Source organism: Eulemur rufifrons, chromosome 7 (assembly GCF_041146395.1).
Source record: "Eulemur rufifrons isolate Redbay chromosome 7, OSU_ERuf_1, whole genome shotgun sequence".
Lineage (NCBI taxonomy): Eukaryota > Metazoa > Chordata > Mammalia > Primates > Lemuridae > Eulemur > Eulemur rufifrons.
Genome location: NC_090989.1, coordinates 161,577,365 through 161,591,616, shown reverse-complemented (window position 1 = coordinate 161,591,616; position 14,252 = coordinate 161,577,365). Strand labels below are relative to the sequence as shown.

The window sequence follows — 14,252 nt, the reverse complement described above, 5'->3', positions numbered from 1 at the left end:
AGGAGACAGACTTAGAAATGCTTTATGTTAAAAAATGCTGCCACATGTGGTAGCGTGCTCCCTATTGCAAGAGGGAGTCAGGTTAACATGGGGAAGCCGTATAAAGATTTGCCTTGGCCTAGATTAGAATGTCCCAAATGTCCAACCAATAGTGCAGTCTCCAGTGTCTAGAGTGACCTGAGAAAAACAAGGGCAAAATACCAAGCTTTTCATAGTCCATTTAAAAGATTTTCCTTTTTTGATACTGGTCCACAATCCAAAAGGCTCTGAAAATCAAGGCTTTTTTTTTTTTTTTTTATTTGGCACCAAAACTCATTTTGGTAGAAAACTCTGACCTGAACTGACATATGGTTATTTATAGCTTTCACTTATCCCAATTAGTTGAAAATTCACACGGTCCACTGCATAAATTTCGCACTTTACTTTGGAGTGTTATATGCACCATATTAACCCTTCAAAAATGTAAATAACTTTCAATTCCAAAACACATCTGGCCTCCAGGGTTTCACAAGGGATTGTGGATTCAGTGTATCCTATTTTTTAAGTGCTATAATGGCCTTTCTTTAATGAAATGGTGAGAATTAATAGTAGCTGGGTTTAAAAAAAAAAAAAAATACTAAGAAGTTTTATAGCTTGGTACTATGGTTTGGATACGGTTTGTTTGTCCCCACCAAAACTCGGTGTTGGGAGGTGGGTCCAGACATAGTGAGTTCTCCCTCTGGAGAGACTGGATTAGTTCTTGACAGAGTGGGTTGTTATAAAGCCAGGACATCCATCAGGTTTTTGCCTCCCCTGGCATGTGTCTGCTTCCACTGTGACCTTCTCTGCCATGTTGTGACCTAGCACGCGGCCCTTACCAGAAGCTGAGCAGACGCTCGGGCTGTGCTTCTCACGCTTCCCAGCCTGCAGAGCTGTGAGTTAAATAAACCTTTTTTTAAGAAAATAAATTACCATCTCAGGTATTCTGTTATAGCAACACAAATGGACTAAGACACTTAGTAAAACGAAACATTTGGCAACCCTGAGGCTACCTCCAGAATTTCTGGAAAATTTTATTGGTCTGTGAAGTCCAAATCCAGCATAAGGCACCTCTGGTGCTTTACAAACCTAGATTAGACCAGAGCTCGCCAGCTGGTGGCCCCACTGGCCAAAGGGGGCCTGCAGACATGTTTTGTTTGCCTCCCACAGTGCCTCGCTCGCCACCTTTCATCTGGAAAGTGAACATGAAGTCCAGTTTCCAGTTTGTTTTGAAAATTCAGAAGATGTTGGCAACAGTCCCACAGGGCATACAATCAGCTGGAGCCAAGAAGCAGGTGGCCTCCTCTGCTTCCCAGCTGACCCTTCTCTGCTGACTGGAACACACAGGACTAGAAAAGACTGTTTTTCCTAGGTTAGGACTGCTGATCATAAACTCTCTCTAGGAACAGTGCCCTAGCTAATACCTCCCTGCGAAACTAGGAGACTGCTGCTCCAGCAAGGCCTGCCCAGAAACAGGCCTGCAGCAGACAGAGGGCACTAGGAAGCCAGGAGGCCAAGAGCAACTTGTTCAACTCAGTGGGCTCTTTAGCTGATGACACAAAAGAATTCGCTTGATTAGGAATTCCTTCTCACTTTCACAGGAACTTCTGCCAAAGCTGCAATTATCAGGAACACTGTCACAGCCTGCCTGAGGCCCGGCTGCTGAAAGCCTGTGTGTGATATGGTCCTTTGTCCACAAGGATGGCAGCATTCTGAGCAAAAACAGTTTCAAAAGATGGTGTTAATGCATTTGAAACATCTAAAAGAAAAAGGCACAATAAACAATAACAACAAAAGATAGCAACTTTTGGTTACTCAGCCTTTTTCACTCAGCCTATCCCCATCCAACCAGAGCTGACACTTGGTCCCCGTGGAGCTTGTATAGATAAAATATGCCACTTTTATACAGGCTGTCTGTTTTCAGGGAGTTCCCAGATGCAATGGAAACAGACAACTCTTTTCTTCAAGTATGAAGCATAGAAGATAATATAGGAAACACCCATGTACACATTACCTCAAATGGACAAATGTTAAATTCTGCCATGTGCCTTTTTTAAAAAATAAAACATTCATTTCAGTTAAAGTTGATGTCTGCTCCCTGTTTCTCCTTAACCCCCCTAAATCTCATTTCCCTTCCACTACCACTGCAGAAGCAAATATAGGAAGCTGGTATTTATTGACACTTTTCCTACATAGACAACATAGTTTTTGTTTTTCATTAAATATTGTTTCAGCTCTACTGGAGTTGATACATTTAAATCTAGTTCATTAATTTTAACTCTTGGATAGTGTCTTCTCACATAGTTACTTCCCACAATTCATCTGCTTCCCTACTGATGGACACTTAGATTGTTTCTAAGTTTTTGCTATTACAAAGAATGCTTCTGTGAACAAAGATCCTTGTACACATTTCTTTGTGCACACAAATCCAGGTTTCTCTAATATATATAACTAGAAGAGGGACTGCTGGATAAAGTATTATACATTTTCAATGTTACTAACCATTGTTCAATTGCTCTCCCAAGTGGCCATGTTAAGTTATGGCCCACCAAAACGAATGATAGCTTCTGTTTTTCTATACCTTTGTTAACACTTAGCATTGTTATACTTTCGCTTTTTTTCCAGCGTGAAGGGTTTGAAATGACATCTTATTAAGGTTTCAGTTTGTATTTCCCTGAATGATCTTTTTATATTTTATTGGCCATCTGGATTCTTTTTCTGAGATTTGCTAGTTCATACCCTTTCTTGGAAGAATTTGAGAAGAATCAGTATTAGTTCTTTAAATATTTGGTAGAATTCAGCAGTGAAGCCATTAGGTCTTGGGTGTTTCTTTGATGGGAGGCTTTTTATTACTGATTCAATCTCCTTGCTAGTTACTGGTCTGTTCAGATTTTCTATTTCTTCATGATTCAGTCTTGGTAGGTCGTATGGTTCTAGGAACTTATACATTTCTTCTAGGTCATCCAATTTGTTGGCCTGTAATTATTCATATTATAGGCCAACAAATGGTCTCTTAACAATCCTTTGTATTTCTACAGTATCACTTCTAATGCCTCCTCTTTTAATTCTGATTTTGAGTAGTCTTTTTTCTTAGTCTAGCTAAATGTTTGTTGATTTTATCATTTCAAAGCACCAACTCTTAGTTTTGTTTGTTGACCAATTCTATTGTTTTTCTAGTCTCTATTTCATGTATTTCTGCTCTGATCTTTATTATTTCCTTCCTTCTACAAACTTTGGTCTTAGATTGTTAGCTCATATCCTTTGACTATTTTTCTTTTGGGTTTTTCTTAACATATTGTACGTATAAATTTGGGATACTAATCCTGTTATAAATGTTGCAAATATCATCTCCCAGTTTGTCTTCTATTAATAACTTATTAAATATCTTCCATTGTACAAAAGTTTTTCATGTTAATATACATAGTTGAATTTATTTTTACCTTTGTAAGTTGACCCACCAACAAGGTCATAAAATTATTTGACCCTTTCCCTTTTTTACAATTCTCTTCTCTTTCCCTTCCCCTCCCCCTCCCCTTTCCTCCCCTCTTCTCTTCTGTTTTCTTTCTGAGACAGAGTCTTGCTCTATTACACCAGCTAGAGTGCAGTGGTGTCATCATAGCTCACTGCAACCTCAAATTCCTGGGCTCAAGCGATCCTCCTGCCTCAGCCTCCTGAGTAGCTGGGACTACAGGCATGCGCCACCATGCCTGGCTAATTTTTCTATTTTTTGTAAAGACAGGGTCTTGCTCTTGCTCAGGCTGGTGTTGAACTCCTGGCCTCAAGCAATCCTCCTGACTTGGCCTCCCAAAGTGCTAAGATTACAGGCATGAGCCACTGTGCCTGGCCCGCTCCCCTTTTTTCTAATAAAGTCTAAATTCATCTGACATTTATTTTTGTGTAAGGCATAGAGATTGGCTTTATTCTTTCCATATGGGAATCCAACTGTCTGCTCAAACTATTTATTGAATTATTTCTCCAGTGATTTATAATATAACATGACCTCTGTTGCAATACCGAGATTCCATAGGTGCTTGGATTGATTTCTGAGCTCTTTTGTACTACTGATGTATTTGTCTGTCTCTGCCCTAATACCATATTCTAAATCACTACAGCTTTATTAGAAGCCTTGAAATTTGATGGAGCAAGTCTGTCCTTTTTTTCTTTTGCAGAAGTTCTTGGCAATTCTTGAAACTTTAAATTTCCTAAGTATATCAGTTTATTAAATTCAAAGAAAAATCCTATTGGAATTTTGATTGGAATTACATTAAATTCATAGATTACTTTTGGGAAAGTAGACATCTTTATGATACTGAGCCTTCCCTTTCACAGAGTGTATTCTTTTTTAAGGGACAGAGTTTCAATCTGTCACCCAACCTGGAGTACACTGGCTCAATCATAGCTCAGTGAAACCTCAACTACCTGGGCTCAAGTGATACTCCCACCTTAGCCTCCTGGGAAGTGGGGCCAACAGTCATGAGCCACCACGTTCAGCTAATTTTTTAATTTTTTGTAGAGAAGGAGGTCTCACTATGTTGCCCAGGCTGGTCTCAAATTCCTGGCTTCAAGCGATCCTCCTGCCTCCGCCTCCCAAGGTGCTGATATTACAAGCGTGAGCAACCACATACAGCCTACTCAAAATACCTTTGAAAGAGGATACTCAGGGCTACCTATATCACATAGCATGCATTCTTTAAAAAAAGAATTTTTTTTTTTTTTTTTTTTTTTGAGACAGAGTCTCACTCTTGCTGCCCAGGCTAGAGTGCCGTGGCATCAACCTAGCTCACAGCAACCTCAAACTCCTGGGCTCAAGTGATCCTCCTGTCTCAGCCTCCCGAGTAGCTGGGACTAGTAGGCATATGCCACCATGCCCGGCTAATTTTTTCTATATATTTTTAGTTGTCCAGCTAATTTCCTGTATTTTTAGTAGAGATGGGGTCTCGCTCTTGCTCAGGCTGGTCTTGAACTCCTGAGCTCAAACGATCCACCCGCCTTGGCCTCCCAGAGTGCTAGGATTAAAGGCATGAGCCACTGCGCCCAGCCAACAATGACTTTTTAAAGAAAATTACAATTGGTTTAAAATATCCAAAGCACATAAACTCTTTGAAGATTAGCCATGGAGAGCAGGAGGAGGGGTGATGGGGGAGGCTAATTAGCACAGGCTAATCATTGCAGAGCAAGTTTTCAACCCAAACCAAAATGTTATCACCATGCAAAGATTCTATGGACAATGAAGTAATTTATGGCAGATACCTGGGATTCAAGAAGTTGAAATGGTCAGGGTTTTTAGTGCCTTTGGAGTTCCTCCCTTGTCTGCTTGCAGAACTTGCCATGAGGAAGGATTCTTAGTCTAGCAGGAAAGGATCCTGTCATTTAAGAGGGAACAGATGCTGTTCAAACAGGCATGCCTGCTTTAAATTCTAATGTGGAACAAGATGATGGGATAAATAAGTACACAAACATTTAGGATAAAGAAAAATCCTAGGATGTAATTTCATAGAGTAGAAGTCTGAATCTCTTCTAAATGAAGTCTGGCTACCGAGATGTACTCTGGCCAGTTCAAGTGGTAAAAATGAACAGATGAAGTGAAAAGCAGCTGTGGACAGCAGGAGCATAACAACAGTTCCTCTACTTGCTCCCTTCTTACTTCCCTGATCTCGTCTGCTGTTATTTATTCTGTGTTCCTATCTTTTTCATCGGCTTTATGGGCCTTAGCTCAGTGTCCTTGCATGACAGGGTAGCAAATCATATAACATAAGATTTGGGCTGCTTCATCTTTAGGAAGAAAAATGCAGCTGCTCAATTTACTGAATGAGCTGCACTATAAACACAAACCATAAGACATGGTGAACACTGGCTTCCATGTGCAGGGGTTTATTATTGGATCCATCCCAATTCGTGCCCCAGCCCATCAATAGGAGATTCCTTTCAAAGAGCCAGTTCGGCTAACAACATTTTCCTTGGCTTAAAAACAAAACAAAACAAAATAAAACTCCCAAAAACCCTGCACTAGTTAACCTGTTACTATTACTTGCAAGGAAAACTCCAGGACAGTACACAGAAAGCCTTAAAAATGCTTCCTGTTCACAATCTAAGAAAATCAAACTCAGATCCTAATGGTTTTCAATGCCAGGTACTTCAAGAGAAACCAGTCCTTTTTTCCCCAGACCATCTGGAAGAGAAACTCACCTTTGGCTGCGCAGCCCGATAGCCCTGGCTGGGATGGTTGGGCAGTTGAAGGTGAGAGGAAATGCACCCCTCTTCTATGGTTCCATAGGCTCCTATGTCTTCTTCTATTACATTGTATTTGTAATTGCCAGCTTCCTTCCTCACCTCTACACCAAAAGCTCTATGAAGATAGGAACGAGTATTGCCAGGATCTGGCACAGTGCCTCATATCAGATACTCAGTAAGTTTTTGGATATAAAACCACTGAAACTTGGAGACATAATGTGGAGTAGCAGAAAATGAAATAAACATCTTGGTTCTCAACTTTATAACTGTTATTATGACTCCAAATCAAAAATCCTCTGGATTCTCTCCTGGATAAATAAAAAGGTGAGACTGGATTGCTAAGGGTTCCTCTAGCATTGTAATTCTACGTACGTATGTACAAAGCATGTTTAAAATTATAAGACTGACTGTTGAATGAACACACCAGAATTCATAAGTGCAAATGAATATTAGTCCATTTAAAGGTGGGTATTTTTGCAAGTTAATTACTCATTCAACTATAGAAACCAATTTGGAATCTTTTTGTAGCTTTTAAAAAAACTTACAAAAGCAACATATACTTACTACTAAAAATAAATCAGAAATCATAAAGCGGGAAGGGAATTCAACCATAATCATACAAAGACAACCACTACTATAGTCTGGGTTTAAATCTTTCTAAGATTTCCTCCTATAAACATAGACTATATGCCCACATTTTTTTCCTTTATAAAACAAGGGTTATTCTACATTGGTAACCTGTTTCTTTTACTCAATATAGTATGACTATCTTTCCACATATTTTGTAAACACAGTAATCTGTAGAGTGGCAATATTAATTTATTTAATCAATGACCCACTGCTGTATATTTAGGTTATCTGTCACTATTACAAAACATGTTGCACTAAATGTCCTGGAAGTTAAAATTTTATGCACACAATTATGCTCTCCAAATAAATTTCCGGAAGTGAATTTTTTGTAGCACGCCTGTAATTTTGAACTGTTGATTTGTATGCAGTTTTTTCTCTTTGGCAGCAAATTTCTATCCTTTAGATAGTAGATGTATAATCACTAGAAAGAGCCAAAAGTCAGTGGAGATCAAGTCTGGTGATTAAAGCGAGTGATCAAGCTAGGCAATACTATTTTTGCTTGAAAGCCTCTGACTATATATATAGAGCAATGTGACTGGTTTTCACATGTGTATCAAAGTAGTTCTGAAGGCAATTACAACAGGAATTCCAAAACTATTTTGGGCAATTGGTTCATTACTAAAGTAAACATATTACTTCCCGGGGAGACAACTCTGAAGGGGATGAACAGAGGTAGGTGCTAATGCTTTCTTGGGATTCATAATGTTACAGTCATCTCATTCACACACATAGAAATGCTTAATGGTTGAATCAAACAATTCATTTAAAGATAGATGTACTGGTTCACCTAAAACTTTAATATTTGCAATTTTTTTTCAGTAGGACATTCTCATAAACACTTATTTACCACTTGAATGGTACTTCACATACATTATCTTTTTAATTTTCACAATGCTACCACAAACATCAGTATTATTCTTTTCGTTCTGTAGATGAGGAAATGGAGACTCAAAGAAAAATAAGTGATTTGCCCAAGGTAATACAGCTAATCAAAGGCAGAACCAAGATGTCAATACAAATCTGTTTGGCTTCAAACACCATGTTCTTTTCATTTTCTGACCTTGCCATGTAGCACCTTCGAATAATTCTTAAATGTATCATTACAAGGTTTTTCAATTCTTAACTGCTTTGCTTAAAATTTCTCAGTAACGCTATCCCTACCAGTGAATAATTCTATTCTTTCTTTAGCCTGGAAGTGAACAAAACTGGAGGTATTGCTTATAAATAGGCTCATTTATATTATTGAGAAAAACTGGAAATAACTACAAAAAAACCATTTATTTAATTTGAATAAAGTAAATATTGATACTAGGCCTTACATTTAAAGAGACTGTTCTGGTGAGTGAGTCACATTTTAACAATAGCCAAATTAAAAGGTAAAAAAAATAGAGCAGTAAGTTAAATAAAAGGCTAATAAAACTTGGAGGAAATAGCTGAGTGTTTTCTTTTAGCCCTGAAGAACGCCAAATGTATGTTGCATGAAGAGTCATTTCAAGAAAAGACTATTAACAACCCAACAGTAGAGTCAGCACTAAGAATCTCAATGATACCCAACTCAAACATGTGTAGGGAGAGTAAAGTTATTTTATTAAATCATGCACATCACGTGTGTTAGTGCAAATAGTTTAATTTGTACTCCAGAAATTCTATTGTACTTTATATCTTTACAAAATAGATTTAAAACAATTATTTACTTTAAAAAATGTAATTCTGAAGTTAAGCATTTCAGAACAATATTTGCAATAACCTATATACAAGAGGTACTAGGTACCACTGGCATATTAGCATTCTGTGGTGGAGTGGCTTCCTGCAACAGAAAATGATGAAATGAAACTATATGACAGTATTTTCTAAAGTCATTTGTGACTAATTCCTCCATAAATCTAGTGATCTTCCCAACAGCAATCCCAAATAGCTTAAAATATAAACTTAGTTTAAAGTATAAACAGTGACTGCCAAACATCACATGGCAAATTAAATCCTAAACTCCTATTTCAGTATTTGGCTAGACCTGTGGATTGCCACAGTACATTCAAACCAATTCACCAATATTCCAACCCAGTCTTCACTGACTGAAAAATTTAACTATGTGATACTTTAGGATATTCTATGACCTAAATAAACTTTATTGACATAACTATGATGCCGCACAAAACCATAGCTAAACTTTCGCTTCTGTGTTTTAAATTTATAACATCAAGCAGTGTTTAGGTGCTGCATTGTGCATAGAATACCATTAATCTCAGGAATAGTGCTGCTCATTAACAGAAAGTCCCAATTAACAACAATAAAAAGAAAATAACCATCTGTATACCCAACCTGGGAATCTGTTGGTAGGTAACAACAGCCCAGCTTGAATGTGAATTAGCCCCCGACACATCATAACCAAATTAGGTCAAAAGCTTATCTAAAGAGATATTAATTCTTTCTTCAATTAAACATGCTTGGAGGAACAGATGATAGAAAAAAAAAATCATGCTTCCTAAAATGCTGTATATGAGAAAGTAACTTGGCTTTTAAAGAAAATATCTCTTTAAATACATGAGGTTTAATAAATTACATTCCAATTGACTCGACAGTTTGGTTGACTGCACTGAAATTGTGTAATTACTATGTTTTTGCTCCCAGAAATACTTCAGTTTGCTCAAGAAAATACACACTCTCATGGAAAGTTTTTCAAAGTTGATGTCCTCCACATCTTCAAGTCACATTAAGGCTGAACAAGCGTGCACATATTCCCCAAATTATCACTATAACAGAATATTTTCCCAATGTATTTTTTCTTAAAAAAAAAAAAATTCACGCAAATAATTGTCTCTAAGTCTTGTTCCCAATAGCTCAGTGGTTTTATAACAAGTAAAAATGGCGTAAATATGTAAAAAATATATCTATATAGGTGTATATATTTCAAACTGATAGGCACTGAGCACACAGGGCCTCTCTTCCCATGTATGTACTGGTTGTTTGGTTTGGGTAGTTATCGAATCAGAAAAATGAATTATCTGGCCGTCATAATTCAGAGTAAAATACTCATAAATTTAATGTTATAAATAACTTGGTGTACCAAGAAGCCTACTTTAGGCCACCATAATATTCAGAATCTCAACATACTAATTTAAAAATTACATGAAAAACTGCAAGCAAATTATTGCTTACAGTAGAATAAAGTCACAATTTTATATCCTCTTTATAGACAGATACATTTTATATTATTTAAAGCAATGACCCTACAGCTGTATTCTTGTACTTCTGCTGTTTTAAGAGGTAAAAAGGAAGAAAATGGTTCTGTTTGTCCCCAGCATGAGTGTGATGCCAGCTTCTAGAGGGAGGACGGTGTACAGACTCAAGGAACACTCTCATGGAGAAGCTCTGGCCAAACCTGGCACATACAGCACGATGGCTGTCACCGCAACCAGGGCAGCCAACATGGGCATCCAGGGCCAGGGTTTCTGTGTGGAAAGAAACCAAGAGTCAATATCACATTCTCCCCTCTCTTTTCATACCTACTAACCCCTTGGTTCCAGGGTGTCCTGAATACTTAACCGAATATTGGAAAAATCTCATTTTTGTTTCGTAAGAATAAAGTTTAAAGAGAAAAGAAAAAAAAAAAAAGTGAGGGAGTACAGGTATGAGGATAGCCATAAAAGCAGGACCACCATTTGGAAGCCTAATACATGCCAGGAAAGTCCTGGGCAGTTTTCAACTTTGTTACAGTTGAAACCACATAGTGACTTCTAAGAAATCCTCTGGGCTCCACCTGCGTTATTTACTCCCGTATCCATATATTGCAATATAACTGAGGTATATAGATGCCTGTAGTATGTTTCTGCCTAACATGTTTATTTCCTGAAGAAAACCAGACTCCCACATGTTGGGATATTTTATACCAGGGACTGGTGGCTAAGGTGATAGAAAGAAAATGGTCTAGGTTTTGATCCTCTAACTTGAAAGCATAGAAGACAAAATCAGATGGGGGTCAAGATGGGGAAGTAACATTAGGGATCCTGCCTGTCTGAAAGCCATGTGATCAGCTCATATGTTCTACTAACGTGCATGCCAATTAGAGGCAAGCATGGATGGGCTGTTCCCTGTTGACTTTCAGAGGGCTTTATAATATAAACTGACTTTAGTTGACGCTTTTATTTTCACTTGTGTTCTGAGAGTCTGATTGAGAAAGTTGGGTTTTAAAGAAAGATTCTGTTGTTGCAGATCAGGGCTCAGAAAGATATGGGATAGGTTTGCACTCTCACAAGTGCATATAGGGGTTGAGGCTGCCAGCCAATGGTTCATTATGCTAATCTCATTCTTTTTCATCTTCATAGCCAGAGTATAAACAGGCATAGGGTTAAAACAAACTCTACATTACAGAAGGGAGAGGGTGGAAGGACAGGGAAGAAAGCTGGCTGAAAACTTCAGAGAGGCAAACTCTTCATTTCTCATTGAAATCTGATTAAACACATAATTAGGAAGGGGAGTATTAACGTAGAAATTCATAGTTTACTCCAGTTTGCTAGAGATAAAGACTCAGTTAAAGGAAGCATATTAACAACTGGTTAGGTTGGAATTAATTCATGGTTAGCATTACTACAAAGGAAACAAGACAAAATGTTACGTGATTAGTTGACTATTCAGTTCATTGGTATGACACAAATACATGGCATACTAAATGAAGGGTTTGCTTCAGGTAACAAAATACCTGTGTGTTTTTGCCATGCACTATATTACAAATATGGCACAAACAGGTGACGGGGACAAACAGACAAGGACTCAACAGTAGTGCTTGTACCTTTCTCTACCACAATGGACCGAAACACCAAAACAGGAAAGCCAGGAATAGGCCGATGAATACGGCTGGGACGGGTTGTAATATGGAAGGCTAAAGAAGGGAAGGGATATTAAAATCATTTTATGCTATGAAAATAATCAGATAAGATGATTTAGACCCCAGGGGGGTGGGAGGGAAGGAAGGAAGACTAAAGTAATAGAAGTATACCACTCAGGTTCTGCACTGATTCAAATATTTTAAAGACATCTAGCACAATCCAGAATGATGTACTGTGGTATGTAAGGTGGCGAACTATCGGTTTAAAAGGAACAGCTGGAGGCAACGGGCAATGTGGGTGTCCCTAAGACCCTAATGAAATGTAGCACATTAGGACAGAGCAATGACAACACTTCACCAACGGATGCTTTATAGTACATTATTTTTGTTCCACACCTGGAGTCCATTATTTGACAATGTAATTCCCTGGCAATGGCTAAGGTTTATTTTATCCTTCCAACAAAATCTTTTTATTCCCCTCCAACCAAAACTCTTTTGCTTATGAGATGGTATTGCTTAAAAATAAATGCCCTGTGATAATGTGTGCTTCCTAAATCAGGCAACAGATCTGACACAATGTATGATAAAGATCTGGCATATAAAGACAGGCAGCTGAGTCTCAGGGCTTTCATTTATGTTATCAGAATATATTAATTTTTGAAATTGGAAGGGAATTACTACAATGAGTTATTACAGAGTAAAATTTTGGTACCATAAGTACAACATCACACAAAAAGGAAATTCACCCCTAAGGTGAATGGTAACTATAAATAAATAATAGCAAGGTTACTTTTGAAAATGTTCTAAATAGTACAGAGGGATCCATTCTGATTATGCTAGATGTCTTCAATGGGTTAATTTAGCAGGAAGTGGACTGAAATTCCATAATCAGAGGAATATGAATTAGCACAAAAGAGAGAAGTAACCAAACAATTATGATCTGATTTTAGAAGAGTTCTGTAATTGACATTTTCAAAAATAAATGCAATCCATTTTTGCTTAGCATAAAGCCTCCACACTCAATTCATCCACTTCTAAAAGGCTTCTACTTAAAGCAGCAAGCCTTTAGTGTCTAAAAACTAAGACTTTCTTTAGCAAAGGACAGTTGGACACAACTCATGAGCATTCTGTGAGCAACTAGTAACTGGATGGCCATGCAACGTCACTCTTGTACTTGTGCTGCGAGTTAAGCAGAGTGCTTTCCTCCATAGGAAGCATGTGGCTCACGCATACTGCAGTGTCCAAGCCATGACAGGGGTTTGAAATAAGTCAGAGCACAATCAACCACACTAAACATCCATCTGTTAAGGCCCACAAAGGTAATGATCACCAAAACGTACAACACAACATTTATTTAGTATAACATTTTTTTAAAGACCATCTGCCTTTCTAGCAAATGAAAAACAAATAAATATTATTAAACTTAATTTATACCAAAAATGTTCCACTCTCTCTCTCCCTCCTCCCCCTTTCTATTTTCTCTCTCTCTCTGTCTCTCTCTCACACACACACATTCAAAAAGCCCTATGGAAACTCACCAAATATTTTCTAATATTTACAGGATGTCAAAGAGACACTAAGCTTTTTAGAAATGTGCCTTAGTGAACATTACTAGTATAAAATGAAAACCATAATTAAGTCTCCATTTTTTTGATACAGCCAAATGCTAAAGAGCAATATGTACTACTCTCTTTTAAATGCATCCCTGGTGGTATAGTGCTTCCTTTCCCAGCAAGGGAGAAACATGAGCCAGATGATGACTTAGTGACAGAGCTTTAGACTCATCTGGGAAAAGCTGATAGTTGTTAGGTAAGCTGTTTTATTGCAAACAAGGCTCTTTCTCCAGACAATCCTCAGGCTTTTCTAGGAGCACAGGTTAAAGGGGCAAATTATTAATATTACTCAAAAACTTGACTGCACAATGATTCCATCATAGAATTTCATAATGAAAAGCTTACTTCATGTGTACCATTAGCCTCCCAAATCAGTAATAAAGTCCTCTGAAAATCAATTTCAAATCTCTCACCTGCCTCTCAATCAAAGCTAAGCCAAGTTTGCAAAGACTTACATTATTTCCTTTCTCTCGGAGCAGCTTCAGGTTGTCTTTACATTGTTTGAGCTCATCTGTGATTGATTGCTTTTCCTGCTCAGTCATTTCAAACTTCAACTTCAGTTCTGTGAGTACAGTCTGTGTCTTTTCATACTAAAGGCAAAGAAAAAAAAGTGTGCAGACTCAACTTAAAATGGGTATGAAGTTATGGTTCTAGTCAGGCTTATACACCAGACCCTACTTAGTCACCAGGAACACCAAAGTCAAGCCTTTTTGTTATAAGGAGGATAAGAATCATATGCACTCACAACAAGAAGTCTTTAACGTTTACTTGATTCTATGAAGGAATTTTCTGGCCTTGGAGTTAAAAATTAAAAATTAACAGAAGTCACCATTTTGTCATCTGTTTCTAATATAATGGGTCACTTTTTCCACCAAGTGAGTTATAGGAGAAAAAGAAACTTTCAAACTGAGCGAAAGAAGAGCAGATGAAGAAAAATT

The 14,252-nt window shown here is 37.7% G+C and overlaps 1 protein-coding gene across 24 annotated transcripts in view; it reads right to left on the bottom strand.

The window, feature by feature from the left end:
- Positions 1–7,616: 7,616 nt before the first annotated feature.
- SLMAP (sarcolemma associated protein) overlaps positions 7,617–14,252 on the bottom strand; it is a 145,498-nt gene continuing 138,862 nt past the window's right edge. For 14 of the 24 annotated variants that reach the window (XM_069475921.1, XM_069475932.1, XM_069475925.1 and 11 more), the window contains 3 exons: positions 13,770–13,904; positions 11,666–11,755; positions 7,617–10,328 (listed from right to left, as the gene is read on the bottom strand). In XM_069475921.1, coding sequence (XP_069332022.1) covers positions 11,672–11,755; positions 13,770–13,904 — 219 coding nt within the window. In that variant the 3' untranslated portion in view covers positions 7,617–10,328; positions 11,666–11,671. The remainder of the gene's footprint in view (positions 10,329–11,665; positions 11,756–13,769; positions 13,905–14,252) is intronic. The other 10 variants (XM_069475920.1, XM_069475922.1, XM_069475928.1 and 7 more) reach the window with 2 other exon arrangements.